Source organism: Peromyscus leucopus, chromosome 8a (genome assembly GCF_004664715.2).
Source record: "Peromyscus leucopus breed LL Stock chromosome 8a, UCI_PerLeu_2.1, whole genome shotgun sequence".
Classification (NCBI taxonomy): Eukaryota; Metazoa; Chordata; class Mammalia; order Rodentia; family Cricetidae; genus Peromyscus; species Peromyscus leucopus.
Genome location: NC_051085.1, coordinates 7,258,627 through 7,276,942, shown reverse-complemented (window position 1 = coordinate 7,276,942; position 18,316 = coordinate 7,258,627). Strand labels below are relative to the sequence as shown.

At 44.3% G+C, this 18,316-nt stretch overlaps 1 protein-coding gene across 1 annotated transcript in view; it reads right to left on the bottom strand.

The window, feature by feature from the left end:
• Window positions 1-8,929: 8,929 nt before the first annotated feature.
• Armc2 (armadillo repeat containing 2) overlaps window positions 8,930-18,316 on the bottom strand; it is a 121,403-nt gene continuing 112,016 nt past the window's right edge. The window contains 4 exon segments of the mRNA XM_028890253.2: window positions 8,930-9,332; window positions 16,314-16,474; window positions 16,774-16,906; window positions 17,891-18,004. Of these exon segments, the coding sequence (XP_028746086.2) occupies window positions 9,175-9,332; window positions 16,314-16,474; window positions 16,774-16,906; window positions 17,891-18,004 (566 nt within the window). The 3' untranslated portion in view covers window positions 8,930-9,174.

Below are 18,316 nucleotides of genomic sequence, written 5' to 3'. Positions count from 1 at the left end.
CAGGAAATAATCAAATTGAGGGCTGAAATCTATGAAATAGAAACAAAGAGAACAATACAAAGAATCAATGAAACAAAGAGTTGGTTCTTTGAAAAAAATCAACAAGATAGACAAACCCCTAGCCACATTAACCAAAAGGCAAGAGAGAGCACCCAAATTAACAAAATCAGAAACGAAAAGGGAGACATAACAACAGACAACAAAAAAATCCAGAGAGTCATCAGGTCATATTTCAAAAACCTGTACTCTACAAAATTGGAAAAATCTGAAAGAAATGGACAATTTTCTAAATAGATGCCACATACCAAAGTTAAATCAAGACCAGATAAACTATTTAAATAGACCAATAACCCCTAAAGAAATAGAAACAGTCATTAAAAGTCTCCCAACCAAAAAAAGCCCAGGACCAGATGGTCTCAGTGCAAAATTCTACCATATTTTCAAAGAAGAACTAATGTCAATACTCTTCAAAGTGTTCCACACAATAGAAACAGAAGGAACACTACCAAACTCTTTTTATGAGGCTACAATTTCCTTGATACCCAAACCACACAAAGATGCAACAAAGAAAGAGAACTACAGACCAATCTCCCTCATGAACATTGATGCAAAAAAACTCAACAAAATATTGGCAAACAGACTCCAAGAACACATCAAAACAGTTATCCACCATGATCAAGTAGGCTTCATCCCAGAGATGCAAAGTTGGTTCAATATATGAAAATCTGTCAATGTAATATACCATATAAACAAACTGAAAGAAAAAAAACCACATGATCATCTCATTAGATGTTGAAAAAGCCTTTGACAAAATCCAACACCCTTTCATGATAAAGGTCTTACAGAGATCAGGAATATAAGGAACATACCTAAACATAATAAAGGCAATTTACAGCAAGCCAACAGCCACCATCAAATTAAATGGAGAGAAACTCAAAGCATTTCCACTAAAATCAGGAACAAGACAAGGCTGTCCACTCTCTCCATATTTATTCAATATAGTACTTGAAGTTCTAGCTAGAGCAATAAGACAACAAAAGGAGATCAAGAGGATACAAATTGGAAAGGAAGAAATCAAACTTTCACTATTTGCAGATGATATGATAATATACATAAGTGACCCCCAAAATTCTACCAGGGAACTCCTACAGCTGATAAACTCCTTCAGTAAAGTGGCAGGATATAAGATCAACTCAAAAAATCAGTAGCTCTCCTATACACAAATGATAAAAGGGCTGAGAAAGAAATCAGAGAAACACCACCCTTTACAATAGCCACAAATAATATAAAATACCTTGGGATAACACTAACTAAACAAGTGAAGGACCTATTTGATAAGAACAGTCTCTAAAGAAAGAAATTGAAGAAAATATTAGAAAATGGAAGGATCTCCCATGCTCATGGATAGGTAGGATTAACATAGTAAAAATGGCAATCTTACCAAAAGCAATCTACAGATTCAATGCAATCCCCATCAAAATCCCAACACAATTCTTCACGGACTTGGAAAGAACAATACTCAACTTCATATGGAAAAACAAAAAACCCAGGATAGCTAAAAGAATCCTGTACAATAAAGCAACATCTGGAGGCATCATCATCCCTGACCTCAAGCTCTATTATAGAGCTACTTAATAAAAACAGCTTGGTACTGGCATAAAAACTAACATACAGACCAATGGAATCAAACTGAAAACCCTAATATTAATCCACACACATATGAACACCTGATTTTTGAAAAAGAAGCCAAAACTATACAATGAAAAAAAGAAAGTATCTTCAACAAATGGTGCTGGCATAACTGGTTATCAACATGTAAAAGATTACAAATAGATCCATATCTGTCACCATGCACAATACTCAAGTCCAAGTGGATCGAAGACCTCAACATAAATCCAGTTACACTTGAACTTGATAGAAGAGAAAGTAGGAAGTACTCTTGAACACGTTGGCACAGGAGATCACTTCCTAAATATAACACCAACAGCACAGACACTGAGAGCAACAGTTAATAAATGGGACCTCTTGAATCTGAGAAGCTTTTATAGGGCAAAAGACATGGTCAGTAAGACAAAAAGACAGCCTACAGCCTTCACCAACCCCACATCTGACAGAGGACTGATCTCCAAAGTATATAAAGAACTCAAGAAACTAGACATCAAAATACTGAACAATCCAATTTATAAATTGGGCTAAAGAGCTAAATAGAGAATTCTCAAAAGAAGAATCTCAAATGGCTGAAAGACATTTAAGGAAATGCTCAACATCCTTAGTCATCAGAGAAATGCAAATCAAAATGACTCTGAGATACCACCTTACACCTGTCAGAATGGCTAAGATCAAAAGCACTGCAAACACCTTATCCTGAGAGGATGTGGAGCAAGGGAACACTCCTCCACTGCTGGTGGAAGTACAAATTTGTACAACCACTGTGGAAATCAGTATGGTGGTTTCTCAGAAAATTCGAAATTGATCTACCTCAAGACCTAGCCATACCACTCTTGGGCATATACCCAAGGAATGCCCAATCATACCACAAAGATACATGCTCAACTATGTTCATAGCAGCATTATTTGTAATAGCTAGAACCTGGAAACAACCTAGATGCCTGTAAATTGAAGAATGGATAAATAAAATGTGGTACATATACACAATGGAGTACTACTCAGCAGAAAAAGACAATGACAGCATGAAACTTGCAGGCAAATGGATGGAACTAGAAAACATCATCCTGAGTGAGGTAACCCAAACCCAGAAGGACAAACATGGTATAAACTCACTCATAAGTGGATACTAGATATAAAGCAAAGAACAGGCTCCAACCCACAGATCCAGGGAGGCTACATAGCAGGGGGGATCCTAAGATGACTGTGGCTTATAATAAGTTTTGGTTTTACTCAATCACTGGGCAAGCCTCAGTGAAACATTTCACTATTAGGATAAGAATTTGTACTGTATCAAGCTGATAATAGAAAAAAAAATTAAATAAATAAAAATATTTTTTTTTTAAAAAAAAGGCCCTTTAGTAGAGACAGAAGGGGCTGGTGGGTTTTGGCTCGGGCCCTTCTGAGGCTATCCTGTGTTTCTAACTGTCTCTCTCCTCTATATTTCTATCTACATATTCCTTATTTCTCCCTGATCAAGAGTACCCTGGGGGAAAAAGAGAAAGTCAATCTCCCTCAAATGGCCTTGGAAACAGCGACAAACCAGGGACTTGGTAAAGGCTTAAGGAGAAAGCCCCATGAGAAGCAGTTGGATCAGTCCAGTTTTGTACTGAATGTGAAGGCGGGTTTTTTTTCCTCAGGAGGAAGAATGAGGGGCTGAAAAACACCCAACTGAAGCTGCAGCATAGATATATCTTGCTATCATTTTTTTCTTCTCTCTCTTAATTTATATCTATAGGAAAATAGTGCAGGAAGAAATTTCGTGTAAGGTAGAATATAGAAATATTGGGTTAGGAATATAGTTAAGGAAGAAAAACAGGGTAAAGTAGTATAAGATAAGCAACTAGACAGAGAAACTATGTCCTTAATTTTCTAAATATGGGGCAAGGAATGCAAACTGGGAGAAATCAGAGGAAATATCTATCAAAGAAGAGAGAAAGATTCTTGTGGGAAGATTTAAGTCCCAAGCGGCAGAGGAAAGAATTTTCCCTGAGGTGGATGTAGATGAAATAAAACTTTTCTCTCTGCAGATGTTGCCACTGTATGGAAACATTATACCATCAGAATTAGTTTCCTTTTAGCCATGAAGATTAAGTTTAGAGAACAGAAGTCTTGGGAAAACTTGGTAGTCTTTCTCTCTCAAAAAACTAAAAGCTTTCTTGAGAAAAACTTAATCTCTAAAAACTAAAAAAGTTTTTAGATCTTTGCTTCTCAGAAATTTCTCTTTCTGTAAGGACAAAATTTGATTCACCTGGAACTCTATGGAAAAGTCCTATGTGGTTTGCTCTAAAAAAAACAAAAAGACCTCTAGTAACAAGGCAAATCTTCTCTGCTTAGCCCTGTCTCTCCAAGCTAGAGAAAAACAGTGGCCAGAGTTCCCTGAGGCAAGGGCCTGGTGAGACAGTACAGGCAGAAAATGGAGCAGGGACAGACTCCTCCCTGAAAGGTGCAGGACCTGGGGAAGGCTGCTAGCATTAAAAAGGGCCTAAGTTCCAAGCAGCAGCTGCAATGGGAAAAGCTGAGGCAGAAGCAGGAACAGAAGCTCCTACCTCCAGAAGCAGTTAGCAGAGGAATGAAGCCATGGCCATTGTGAATCTGCATCTGGGGGAAAGGAACAAGCAGGGCAAGACAAAGATCTATCAGGGGAAAGTCTCTCTGAAAGGGTTGTGGAAAAGCTTTATCTTAAGTACTTTTGTTTCCCCTCACTGACCCAGTAAGGTGGAAGAGCAAGCCCCAAGGGAATTTTGCTTCAGACACAAAAGGACCTGCCCAAATATGTGCAACCAGGCAGGTATGACTTAGCTCCAGGGACATATCAGGAAAGAAAAACACCTAGCAATACCAGCTCAGGGACAATAGAAATCTCTCATGATGAAAAAAGCAAAAAACTTGACTCAAACCTCTCATGCTAATGTAAAGGGAAACAGAAGTAGCATACACCAAAGGAATTATGGGAAATGTAGTCCATAAGTTCATTTGTAACAGTGGGCCCATATAGAGAAATGCACTATGTAGTTTTTCAGATAAAATGGCAGTACTGCCCAGAAAAACTGGTTTTTTAGCTGAAAGTGAAGTTTCTTTTCAAAGCAATGTTAGAAAGCTTAATCTTACCTCCTGAGAACTAAGAACAGGCAAATAGCCTGCCTCTAAGGAGATTATTAAAGTACTAATACTGTTTATCAACAAGCCATTTTGAAACCCTTTAAAAAAACAAGGGAAAATGGCCCTTACACTGAGAGATTTCAAGAGCTTGCAAGATTGAGTTGGGCTTAAGATTCAAGAGAAAAAATGCTCATGGTAAACTTAAAAAGCAGCTTTAAAAAATTAAGAAGGGGGAAAATTGTCTGAGAGTTTGTTGAGTGTCAGCTCCAAGGAAAGGCTGAAAAGATATGGAGCTCGGAGACACACCACTTTTGTCTGACTAGCAGCAAATCAATGCAGGCTTGAGATAGTGCCTAATAGCAGCGCAAGGAGATTTTGCTAAGAGCTTTATAGCCGCTCAATACAGTAATTTCACCCTCATCCTGAGGCAAGGCTTTTCGGTAGAGCGAACTGAAAGTTCTGCTGTAACAGAGACATTTGTCTGAATCATGGCACTCAGGGGAGCTGCAATGAGTTGGGTAAAAGGACAAGCCCTAGTTAGAAACCGTCTGCCACTGTGCACACTTCTGCCAGTTCCAGAACAGCTGAGAGAGCTCGGTGGGAAAGGTGACTTTGGGGCAGTGACATTGTACCAAGAGTGTTACAGCCCCCTAGCAACAGGTGTTACAATTCCATAGCAACAGCACTCACTGAATCCCAGGGTTGAGGGAGCCATTGACAAATTAGGCTCTTGTTTCCAACTGTCAGGAGAACTTTCAGAATGATATCAAAACTGACTCTAAACGCTGAACTTTACTATAAACTCTGAACTTTAGAAATGATTTTGTGTACTTCCCATCATGTTAATAGTTTAGCTAAGAAGCCTTTCCTAGATTTTAATTAAGAAAACTTTTCTAGGTGTTAAGAAATCCCTTCTAGGGGCTGGAGAGATGGCTCAGCGGTTAAGAGCACTGACTGTTCTTCCAGAGGACATGAGTTCAATTCCCAGCAACCAATGTGCTCATAACACTATAGAATTGGCACCCTCTCTGCCTGCAGGGACACATGCAGGCAGAACACTGTAAAAATAATAAATAAATAAATCTTTAAAAAAAAAAAAAAAAGAAAAGAAATCCCTTCTAGATACTTTCTAGTGTAAGTTAGTTCTATTAAGAAATAGTTCTCTAGATATGTGCTAAAGTTTGTAAAATAGAGTTTCCTTATGAATATAAGTTTATAAAATAGTTATATAGAGTGTGCTTTTGAATATAGGCTCATAAGAAGTATAAATAAGTATATGTTGAATGTGAGTTTATGAAAGGGTAAATGTTGAATATAAGTCTAAATGTTTAATGTAAGTTTGTAAAGTGAGGTAAGTTTGTAAGAAGTGTAAATAGATATAGTAAATAGCCATGCTAGATGAAAATACATATAGTAAGGTTTATACTAGAATTATGTTGATGTTAATGAACCAGAGTTTGGTAAAGCTAAGGGAATCTTTAAGTTTGATGTAATTAATCTGATGTGGTTTGCATCAAGAGTTTGATTTAAAAAAGGGCTTGGCACAGCTAAGGCTGTTATAGACATCTTAAGATTCATTCCAAAAAAGATATGCCATCTCTTTCATCCTCTACTTTTGTACTGGGAGGTATGGCAGCTATGGAGATTGCTGTGGAGGTTGTAAACTCAGTAGGAACTTGGGCCAGAGCTGCGTTAAGCTCAGTACATCCTCCTGCCAGAGGCTGAGAGTCAAGGACAGGCAACTTTCTCTTGCCAGATTCCCAACCTAAGCTAGAGGGCACTTGATGGAAAGTGTACCTCCAAGACAGGTAAGAGTTGTCTGGCTGAAGGAGATGACCTAAGACAGACCCAGTCTATCTGAGGGGCCTGAGGGGCTCTTTAAAAAATTAAGAGGAGGGACCTGTGGGAGCCCACAAAAGCTTCCTAGTGAGATTTGAGCTTGCTTTACACAGCAGGGCTGCATTAGGGGATGGCTGGACCACATGCATGGTTACCAGGTGTCTGGAATGGTCTGCATTTGACCGTGCTGGGGGAAGGTCTTTTGCTCCACCCCTTGGCATTCCTTTAAAAGCCAAGTTAGTAGAGACATAAGGATCTGGTGGGTTTGGATCCAGGCCCTCCTGAAGTTATCCTGTGTTTCTAACTGTCTCTCTCTCCTCTATACTTCTATCTACATATTCCTTATTTCTCCCTGCTCAAGAGTACCCTGGGGGGAAAAGAGGAAGCTGGTTTCCCTCACCCACTTTCATCCCAAGGTCACATTTGGGGTCAAAAATAAACGTTTCATAATGTCTTTTTCCAAGCAGAACTGTAAACCGTCATTTGGCTAGTGCAGGCTAACAATCACAATCAAAATTGCTTTGTCTTTTTAAATCATTTATTCAAAGTCAAATTTTACCCCTGAGACAAACAAACAGACTCCCCTCATAATAATTATAGTGTGCATTTACAAGCTGCTGACTGAACGCTTTGCTCAAAACTACGCTGTGTGTTAATGCTGTGGTCAACCTTCCTAGCTCTGGAACCCACTAAGAGACATACTGGACAAGTCTGCCTGCTGGGGTGTTTCCTGGAAAGCTTCACTGAGGGAGGTAAACCTTCCCTCACGGTGGTCAGCAATTCTCCTGAAGCTGCCCAGATGCAGAGGTCGGAGGGAAACGGGCTTTTGCCTTTCTGCCTTCACACTGGCTGGCAAGCCCGCCCACTCTCTTTTCCCCACTATTGCTGCTGTCCTTTATTGACTTGGGAATCCGTCTTCTCCAGTCTCCAACGTGTACTGAAGACCACATGCTCTCCAGGAATTCTCCAGGCCTTTAGCACCAGACTGAAGACTCATGACTGATTACAGTCTCCAAAATGCAGACAGCCACTGTTGAATTTTCCAGCCAGTAAGGCAACCTAATAAATCTCCTTTGATTGTATATATATATACTATATATATATATATATATATATATATATATAATAGAAGACATAGATACACACACACACACACACACACACACACACACACACACTCATCCTATTGATTCTGTTCCTCTAAGAACCCTGACTCAGGCATACACTAAAATAAAAAGAGGTTATTATCCTCATTTTGTAGCATGAGCTCAAGAAGTTTAGTAAATTGTCTAAGGCTCCACAGCAAGCAGAAGAGAGCAGGCGTCAAACAGGAATGCCACGCAGCTAAGCCCGTGCTTTCTAATCTGTTAGGTCATCTCTCTTAGATACAGTCTAACGGGAAAACAGCATCTAATTCAGTCGGTGTATTTCAAATGAAAAGAAAGGCAAAGTATTCTTTTTCATCAGTTTTACTTAATTCAAGAAGTAGGTGGCCGGGGCTGGAGAGATGGCTCAGTCGTTAAGGGCACTGTCTGCTCTTCTAGAGGACCTGAGTTTGGCTCCCAGCACCCAAGTCCAGCAGCTCAAAACCATCTATAACTCCAGTTCCAGGGACTCTGTCACCCTCTTCTGAATTCAAGGGAATCCATACACACAGGGCATATGTTTACACAGACACAAACATACACATAATTTTTTTTAAAAAAAATCTTCTTAAAAATATAGGAGCTGGAGAGATGGCTCAGTGGTTAAGAGCACTGGTTGCTTTTGCAGAGGACCTGAGTTTGATTCCTAAGCACCCACCAGACAGCTCACAACCATTTATAACTCCAGTCTCAGATCTGACACCCTCTTCTGGCCCTCACAGGTACTGCATGCACAGGGTGCACATGCAGGTCAAACATCCATACAAACCAAAGAAAAAAATTAAACTAAAAATCCAAAGAGACAGATGATCTAAAGCAGTTTTTCCTCCTACTCCTGTGCTGGGGATAAAACCAGGGTAGTCAAGTGCTCTACCACTGAGCTGCATCCCCAGCCCTCAGAGCAGTGTTCTCTGTTTCTACTTCTTCTTTCTCTAATATGAGAACAAGGAAATACTAGCATGAGTCAGGGAACTTATTCTTAGATGCAGTAAGGGCTGGGAAAGACGCCTGCGCAGTCATGTACCTTCCCGGACACCATCCCCTGGTGGACAAACCCCAAGTCTCCACTGCGCAGATCCTTGACTAGTGAACCGACAAGCGCGTTCAAATTCCAAAGTGGTCGGATTGGGATTTTTAAGGCTATTTTCTAAGTGATTTAAAGGCAAATAGAAAGAGAAGTCTTAAAAATGCATATATTTCCATCTCACATCTCTCATAGCAGAAAATATATATATTCATTTTTCCATAATATCTAGAAAAGGAAGAATTGCTTACTTCTTTCAAAAATACTTAGGCTATTCACTAAAATCAGTATTTTTAAAATGCTCCACATGTGTTAACACTGAGAAACGGCCATGCTTTTACCACTTCCCGGGAATGAGGGAGGCCTGACTCCCCAGATCTGCCTTTAGACTGTGTCATGTTAGAAAGAGGGGGTGGGCAGGGGCTCCAGGGGCGTGTGGTGACTCTGGATTCGCTTCAGAAGCTGCTGGGCCACAGGTTTGAATTCTGTTTCCCAGTGGAGTCTGTGATAGCTTCTTAGGTCTTGGTCAAAACTGCCATTCAGGGCCAGTTCTTCATCTGTATCAGGGGAAAAAAAATCAAAATTAGAGCAATTACATGGAGCGTGATCACACTGAATAGAGTTTGTCTCCCATGGGGGGAGACTTTTCATTCAGGGTCATTGTTAATGCCACCATGACTGGACATGACCCAATGACACACCATGTGATTTAGGATTAAAACACATGTATTTATTTATTTGTTTGTTTATTTGTTTATTTGGTCTGTGTGTTTTTGAGATAGGATCTCCTATGTTGCCTAGGCTTCTGCTAATCTGTAAACTCCTGAACTTGTGATTCTCCTGCCTCGGATATCCCAGGAGAGGTGACCACAGGCTCATACCACCGCACCCTGAGAAAGAAAGCTATTTTAATGAGCATTCTTTTGAACTTTACAAATAGTTAAGAACAAAGTGTGTGTGTGTGTGTGTGTGTGTGTGTGTGTGTGTGTGTGTGTGTGTGTTTACTCAGTCTTTTTTTGGTTATTTTTATTTTATTATTATCATTATTAATATTTCTGGGTGTTCCCCCCTGTTGTAAGCCTGTGCACCCCATACATGTCTGGTGTCTGTGGAGGTCAGAAGAGGCGACTGGATGCCCTGGAACTGAAGTTAGAGATGGTTGTGAGCCTCTGTGTGAGTGCTGGGAATTAGGACAGTGCCTTGGAATTTTAGAACCTCAGCATTCAGACTCTGGAATGCTAAGTGCTGGGACTGCTAGCATGCACCAGCACACCCCTGCAAGCTAGCATGCACCAGCACACCCCTGCAAGCTAGCATGCACCAGATGCCCCTGCAAGCTAGCATGCACCAGCACACCCCTGCAAGCTAGCATGCACCAGCATGCCCCTGAAAAACAAGTATATTTTAATGTCTCAATTTAAAAGGGCAATATTTTTGTTGTTGTTGTTTGGGGAAAAAAAAAACCTCTTAGACTGAAGTGAGCTTCTCTTTCAATAATTTCCTAAGTTCTACACTTCTGTTTGCATCCAAAAGTCAGTAACAATTTCTCAAAATAAATGAAGACTAGATAGATGTGCTTTAGAAAGGCTAATTACTTCAATGATTGAGAGGAATCCATTGGGAAAATGGGTCAATTTGATACAAAAGTCACTCTCCGACCCCACACTTCCCATAAAAAAAAATGGGGGATGTTAGAATCCGAAAGACTGAGTCCCCAAAGAGAACATAAAAACTGCAGAAAAGCACTTGTGAAAATAAAATGAAAAATAAAAGTTTAGTTTGTGCAACCCAGAGCACACTTAAGTATCTCCATCCCGCGTGGAAAAACACATGGCCACAGTCCTCATGAGCCGCCACCTCTTTCCGTCCCTACTGGCCTCACTCACACCCTAGGTGACAGACTTCTGGAAAGTGCGCTGGCTCTGCCATCCCTAGCTCTGTGGCCTGAGGTGGACATCTTACCGGCGGCCACTAAGTCCCAAGATGACCACAAGTCCTGTTACTCACACGTGCACCATTGAATGGCGCCTGCTGCTCCGATTACAGTTTCTGCACCAGACATTTGTGTCTGCTCAGTGTGTACTTGGCACCAAGGGTGGAGTGGCATCAGCGTTAGATAAGGGACTGTCCCCTCCCCTCCTCGGGATCAAGTGCAGAGTTATGCAGCTCTGAGATAAGTTCTATGCAGACACCAGCACTCCAGCCAGACCTCCATGGAGACCTTGTAAGCAAACCTGGCCCTCTCCACGGCTGAGATAACCCAGGCCTCGAGCGGGGAGGGTGTGGCCAGTGTTCCATGCCTTCAAAGGCCTTCCTGTCTGGCTTCTTCTGGACAAGAAGAGCCTGCTAGACAGAGTGACTCCAGATTTCCAGACCATCTTCCTGTTTCCTCTTTTCTAGATCTTTCTGAGCACTAAACATTTGTTGGCAGAGTCTGTGTTCTGTTCTCCTTTCCCAAGGTGTTAGTTCTAAGCAGCAGGACCCTTTACAATTCCTTCCTCTGCTAGGGCTATAGATGCATTTGGTGGTTTGGCATATTCTCTGTTTGGGGGGCTTTGTGTTTGTTTTTTTGGTTGGCTGGTTTGGTTTTTCAAGAGAGGGTTTCTCTGTGTAGCTCTGGCTGTCCTGGAACTTGATCTGTATCCCAGGCTGGCCTCGAAATCAGAGGTCCGCCTGGCTCTGCCTTCTGAGTGATGGGAGTAAAGGTGTGCGCCACCACTGCCCAGCCAGTGTTTGGTTTTTAATCTAATGTTAATGTTAGCATTCTGTTGCCCTTGAGGCCCAGCCAATATAGAAATCGATTATCAGTAGTCACACCATATTAACTCCAAGTCAGGACAGACAGGATAGAGATAGTCAAATAACTGCCAATAAGAAAAATGCAGGAATAAAAAGTGCATTAAAAAGTGGTGCATCTCGTAGGCGTTAGAGTTCTGAGCGTGTACTGCAAGGAGTGGCAGAGACTGATCCCCGGAAAATGCAGATCCACCAAATGTCCCATGACCCGCAGGAAGCAGTAGTTCTTGTTCCGTGACTCTCTACATACTTATTCATACAAATAGCAAATAAACGCTACCTTTTCTATGTGCAATGATATATCTGGTATTTTCTTTGCCACTTCAGTTTTTTACATTTTTATTTTTTGGTTTTAAATTTTTATGGTTATAATGGATTCAGTTGACTTCCTAGCCACAGTGTGAATTGCACTGATCTTGATAACCAGGCATTCTTATGCTTTCTCTATGCACTGAACACTTCCAAATATTAAAACTTAGGGTGAAGTATTACAGAGGATTGAAAGACTTAAAATAGTCAGTGCCCCAGTGCCACCATGCACAGAGAAGCAGTGCTCCAGTGCTGTGGTGCCCAGTGAAGCAGTGCTCCAGTGCTGCGGTGTCCAGTGAAGCAGTGCTCCAGTGCTGCAGTGCCCAGTGAAGCAGTGCTCCAGTGCTGTGGTGTCCAGTGAAGCACTGTTCCAGTGCTGTGGTGCCCAGTGAAGCAGTGCTCCAGTGCTGTGGTGCCCAGTGAAGCAGTGCTCCAGTGCTGTGGTGCCCAGTGAAGCAGTGCTCCAGTGCTGTGGTGCCCAGTGAAGCACTGCTCCAGTGCTGTGGTGTCCAGTGAAGCACTGCTCCAGTGCTGTGGTGTCCAGTGAAGCACTGCTCCAGTGCTGTGATGCCTACTGCCACAGTGCACAGTGAACTGATGCTTCAGTGCCATGGTGCCCAGCTCCAGTGCCACAGTGCCCAATGAAGCAGTGTTCCAGTGTCTTGTGCTCCAGTGCCGCGGTGCCCAGTGAAGCAGTGCTCCAGTGCTGTGGTGTCCAGTGAAGCAGTGCTCCAGTGCTGTGGTGCCCAGTGAAGCAGTGTTCCAGTGCCTCAGTGCCCAGTGAAGCAGTGCTCCAGTGCCCAGTGAAGCAGTGCTCCAGTGTCTCGGTGCCCAGTGAAGCAGTGCGCCAGTGCCCAGTGAAGCAGTGCTCCAGTGCCCAGTGAAGCAGTGCTCCAGTGTCTCGGTGCCCAGTGAAGCAGTGCGCCAGTGCCCAGTGAAGCAGTGCTCCAGTGCTGCAGTGCCCAGTGAAGCAGCGCTCCAGTGTCTCAGTGCCCAGTATCTTGTGCTCCAGTGCCCAGTGAAGCTTCCCTCGAGCAGTGTACTGGCTCTTAGCTTCCTATGCAGCACAAGTCACTGGTGGAGAGGTCTCATGTCTCTCAATCATCCTCTTTTAGGGAACAGTCCTCAGCTGCTCCAGGAGCACCTGGTGGCACTTTGGTATTGTCCTCATGCTGTGATTCTCCAACTGGAATGCTAGGTCCCACTGTCCCTTGTCACAAAACCTGATGCCAGGAGCCATGCACCTTGGGGTGAGCATACCACAGCTGCGTATAGGGCAAGCAGGCTGGCCCAGCAGGTTAAGGGGTCTCCTGCCAAGTCTGGCAACCTAAGTGTGACCCCCAGAACCCATACAATAGGAGGAAAGAACTATCCCCCAACTGTCTTCTAATCTCCACACTCTCATGACAGGCTCAAGTGTCCTGTGAGCCGGCTCCCTGGTCAAACTGAGCTGGTTTAACTCCCCACACCGCAATGGTCCTGGGGGAGACTGCTAGAGTGCTAAACACAGTGCAGATGTTGATGCTTTGATGACAAGCCCCAGCTTCTGTTACAGCATCACTTTCGGCAAGTCATGTTGCCTTTCTAGACTCACTTGCCACTAAGTGAAAGCACCTCACTAAGGACCTCAAACACATACAGGGAGTATAGAATGAACTTAGAAAGAAAATAACAAAGTACAGACACGCTGACACAACAGACTGAGGCTGGGAGATGGCAGGCTCTCGGTTAGTCTGGACAACCAAATGGCCTGTTGCTACATCATAATGTAAAGGTCCTAAAGGAAAAGGACTCTTAACACAAAGGTAGCTGGCATCCCTCGTAGCCAATCACAGCTTTCACAAGGCACCACTCGGGATGAAATGTGATTTCCTTCCAGGGACTCAGTGGGAGCCGAGAAATAAAGCTTACAAAACCATCCCAAAGGAGAAATCACACAGGTCGTGCATTATGAGTGACTGCTATTGCAGCAGCCTAGGATTCCTGTGCTCAGACCATGACCAGGGGCTTCAAAAGCTGTGAAACCCGCAAGGGAGTGCACGGCATGTGGGCATGCCGAGGGCTGGAGGAGCCCGGTGGGAAACTTGGCAATGGGGCAGAAGGCAACAGACTGACTACAACCAAATGCCTCCTGGGGATTCTGCCCTGCTCGGGAGCCAGCCCTGCCCATAGCTTTCCTGGCTGCTCCTGACAGGTGGTGTGGCCCCTGACACCCTGGTTATCCAGAGCTGATTGCCCCAAGCTTGGACAATGATGGCCTTTCAGACACACAAAACCTGAGACACGCCAAAGCCTCGGACTCCTGGGGAGCGGCTCCCTGAGCCAGCCAGGTCTTCTCCCTGAATGGAAGACGGGAAGAGTGCTGACAGCCAGAGAGAGGCGGCCACGAACACTGGGTGTGGAGAGTGCAAACACGAGGTAGCGGGGTACATGAGCAAGCGTGGAATGAGACGGGGCGAGGGGGAACAGGGGAGCTACGCCGAGGCAGAGCTGGGACCTCTGAACGGTGGACCCAGAGCGGGGCTGAGGACGCCTGCTCCTGAACCAATCCTTGAGGCTGATGGATCCTAAGCAGCCCCCGGAGACACCGCACTATCTGGTTTCCCTTCCTCCACACCCTTCCCTGAATGTCTTCACGAACTACAGCAGAGGTCCCCAACTCTGGCTCTGCACCTCATTCTCATGGATTCCCAGGCTGGCCCTAGAGCCCCTGAAATAAGAACCACTAAGGCTGTGCCAGGCTGGCTGTCCTGATTTCCGAGCTCAGGCCCCATGGCAACTGAACTCAGATAACCTGTGCAAGCATCCCTGCTTCCTGCCACCAGAGAAACCTCCCAGTTCACAAGGACACCGAGAACTTCAATCATTTACAACTAGGTCCATTCTTTTTCTTGGCCTGAATTTTAACACACGTACACACAAGTATCATATACCTTCATGACAAACTCCATTAATAGCCAAATAGATCGGATTCTTTCAAGGAATTTCTGAGCTTCTGTTCCGGTCCAATGATCTCCTGTTGCATCCCTTAGCATCCATAAACCACATTAGCCCTGCTGGAGGTCTTGCCTGGTATCAGGCACAATACTAAACTCTTGGTGTAAGTGCACAGTTATCCCTAGGTGCCCTGAAGAGTAGCCATCGATCAACCTGCGCTTAGAGGGGATTAAAAACGTAAGCTGAAAGAGGAATGGCCCCCAAGGCTCATAGTTGAATGCTTGGTCATTAGGACATGGCACTAGTTGACAGGGATTAGGAGGTGTGGCCTCGTGGGAAGAAGTCTGTCACTGGGGGCGGGCTTTGAGGTTTCAAAAGTCCGTGCTGGGGCCCAGTCTCTCTCTCCTGCTGCCTGAGGATCTGCATGTAGAACTCTGCTTCTCCAGTGCCATACCTGCCTATTGCCCTGCTCCTCGCCATGAGGATAATGGACTAAGCCTCTGAAACTGTAAGCCAGCCCCAGTTAAATGCTTTCGTATGTAAGAGTTGCTGTGGTCATGGCGTCTCTCTCTTCACAGCGACGGTCCAGTGACTAAGACGAGAGGCTAAACCTAAGCTGTAACAGCTTATGAGGGATGAAGCAAGGGCCTGGAATGTGGAGCTGTTAGACTTGAACACTGTGGATCTTCTGTTTCTGTGTGATGCTTGTCTAAGCCTCATAGTTAACTTCCTGGGACTATGTGGGGTTCATCACACTCCCACTTTAAAAACAGAAAGGTAGGCAACAGAAGAGAAACACACTATTCAAAGAACACCACAAATACAATCTGGAAGAATTCAGGCCCTGGCTCCTGAGTCACACTGAGCCTTTCCACACAGCCCATCCTAACTGGATCACCATGGACCCTCGCCTTTAAGTAGGGAATAGAATTTGTAAAAATCATTCACTTATTAACTTACCTAAATTATTATTTTTAGACAAACACCAGGTTGGAAAAAAATGCCCAAAGTAGAAAAAAGTTAAAGTAGGAAGTGATCTTCAGTTTATAGGCTTTCCTACCTTTCAAGCACGGGGACCCCACTGTAATGTCATTCAATTTCACAGACCCTTCCCCACGTGATCATGAACACCACTAATTAAAATATAGTCAACTGGAAATGTGACTTAATTCAAAATAGCTTTTAACAGTAGTTTCTCAGTTATGACAGAGTCTATATGCCTTTAAACAGCAGAGGCACAGCACAAGGCTGCTGATATTTATGAATCAAAGAAGAAGAAGGGGGAGGCCACAGGAGAAACTGACCGCTGCAGTTCCGGGCAGTTAGGAATCCTTCTGCTCGGACTGGAACGAGTTCTCCGTCTCTTCCAGAAACTATCTGCAAGAGTTTCCTTTGGCGTCCTGCTGCTGCGTAGCAGCCATTACCCCGGCAGGTCAGAGAACAGAGTTTTCTTGCCTGTTGGGTGAAGGTCACAGATCCACAGCAAGGGCCCTTACCTAAAAACGACGGCAGGAGGACCAGGAGCCTGTTGGCATCTTCATCTCCGAAACACAAGGATGCGCTTGTGATATTCTCGCTGAAGTTCCACAGGGTCTTGCACACCAGACAGGCCAGCTGCCAGTCGCCAGGACCAAACTCTCTTAAGCAGTCCACTAACCTGGGCGAGGAATGCCAAAGCGAAGGCGTCAGCAGATCAGAATTTGTCTTGACGTTTTCTACCGTTGGTACAATGGCTAGTCTTCTGAACTCCACATACTCATCCTCTAAGTTTGTAGCTACACATTTAACCGACTACAGAGTTTTCACTCGTGCACCTCTGGATTGTGGTTAAGTGTCCACTAGATTCTCACCCCCCTCTGAACCCCCGCTGCTCTAGTAGAATGGTCCAAGGGCCCAACCTCTCGGGACAAACATGTTCCCAGTGTCCTGAGAGTTGGGAGTTCTTGCCTTACTTACTTTTTAATGCCTCCACCTTCTTTCAGAATGGCACGTTTGTCTTTATCCACGGTGAGGTTTAGGAGAACCCCACAGGCGGCAAAGCAAATGTCCTGATGCTTGGCTTCCAGCAGCGCGATCATGAACTTGTGCACTGGGAGAGCAGAGAACATGTGCAGAGCGTCAAAGCCTGCACCCCAGCTGCAGCTTGTTTTACAAATGGGGTGGGGGGTTCGGGGCTGAGGGATGGGGCAGGGGTGGGGAAGCGGGAAGATGTGGCTTGCAACTCTGGAACCTTGGTGAGTGTGCCGAACCCATTCCTCCTAAGTTTTCTCCAGCTCCCACTGTGGACCCAGTAATACCCACTGCTCTTGGAACCGTTCCTACCTTCCACAGCCTCTGGCCCTATTACGGCTCCCACTGACCCAACAGTGCCCCCTCTCTGGGGGGAGGCCCCAGTGGTGACATTTGCTTCTCCTCTTGGCATTTTATAAAAAGCCCTTTGGACTAAACCTCAAGGTGACTGGGTATTGACCCAGGCCCTCCCGAAGCTATCCTGTGTCTCTGTCTTATTGTCTCCGTCTATATTTCTATCTAACACTTCCTCATTCCCCTCTCCTCCCCCAGGTACCCTTCGACAGGTCAGAGCTGGACTATGACAGACTTCCATAGGGGCGGCAGAAAAACCTGATAATATTTACAAATCATAATACGTTATATTTATTGCGTCTGTCCTTTGGGTTGTTGGACATTTAGTGTGTTCAGTTACAAGCAAAGTGTAATGTATTCTAGCATGTGAGTGAAAAAAATCTCCAGTCTGTCCCCAAGGATAGACATAATGAGTGCAGATTCCATGAAACACACTACACGCGCGCACGCACACACACACGCACGTACACACACACATGAACGCACGCATGCACTGCCTTATCCTATCACTTAAGGGCTACTCCCAGGGAGAGACATAGCCTTGGTCTATTGCAGCATCCTGAGCTGCTCCCCCATCTGGGACAAATGTAAAGCATGGTTCATCTTACAATGGAAACAAACACCACACTTTATCACCCAAGCTTCCAAGCCACTTAGCTGACTAGAGGCAAGAGTCTCGTGCTTAGGATCTCAATTGTCATTTACCCACCATTTTTCTGCATGAGGAAATTGCAGACGTCATGGTCCTGGGAGAGGTTTCCAAAGACCCGCACGGCCTCCAGGATGCCATCCATGTTGTTACTCACGAGGAGCTTTAAGAGCACTGGATTTGGCAATCAGACAGAGAAAATGAATAAATTTAAAATAACTTCCAAACACCATTTATACTCTCTACTGTTACTACAGAAATGTACATACTTCAGCAATAATAGAAGAAGTACTGTGTGTATGAGGTTCTGTGATGTGGGTTTGTTGTTATTTGTTTGATACATCCCTGGCTGTCTTGGAACTCACTCTGTAGACCAGGCTGGCCTTAAACTCACCAAGATCCACCTGTCTCTGACTCTGGAGCTGAGCGTTCCGCACAGTTCTAAACCTACACTGGTGACATCATTCTCTACTTCTTACTGTAACC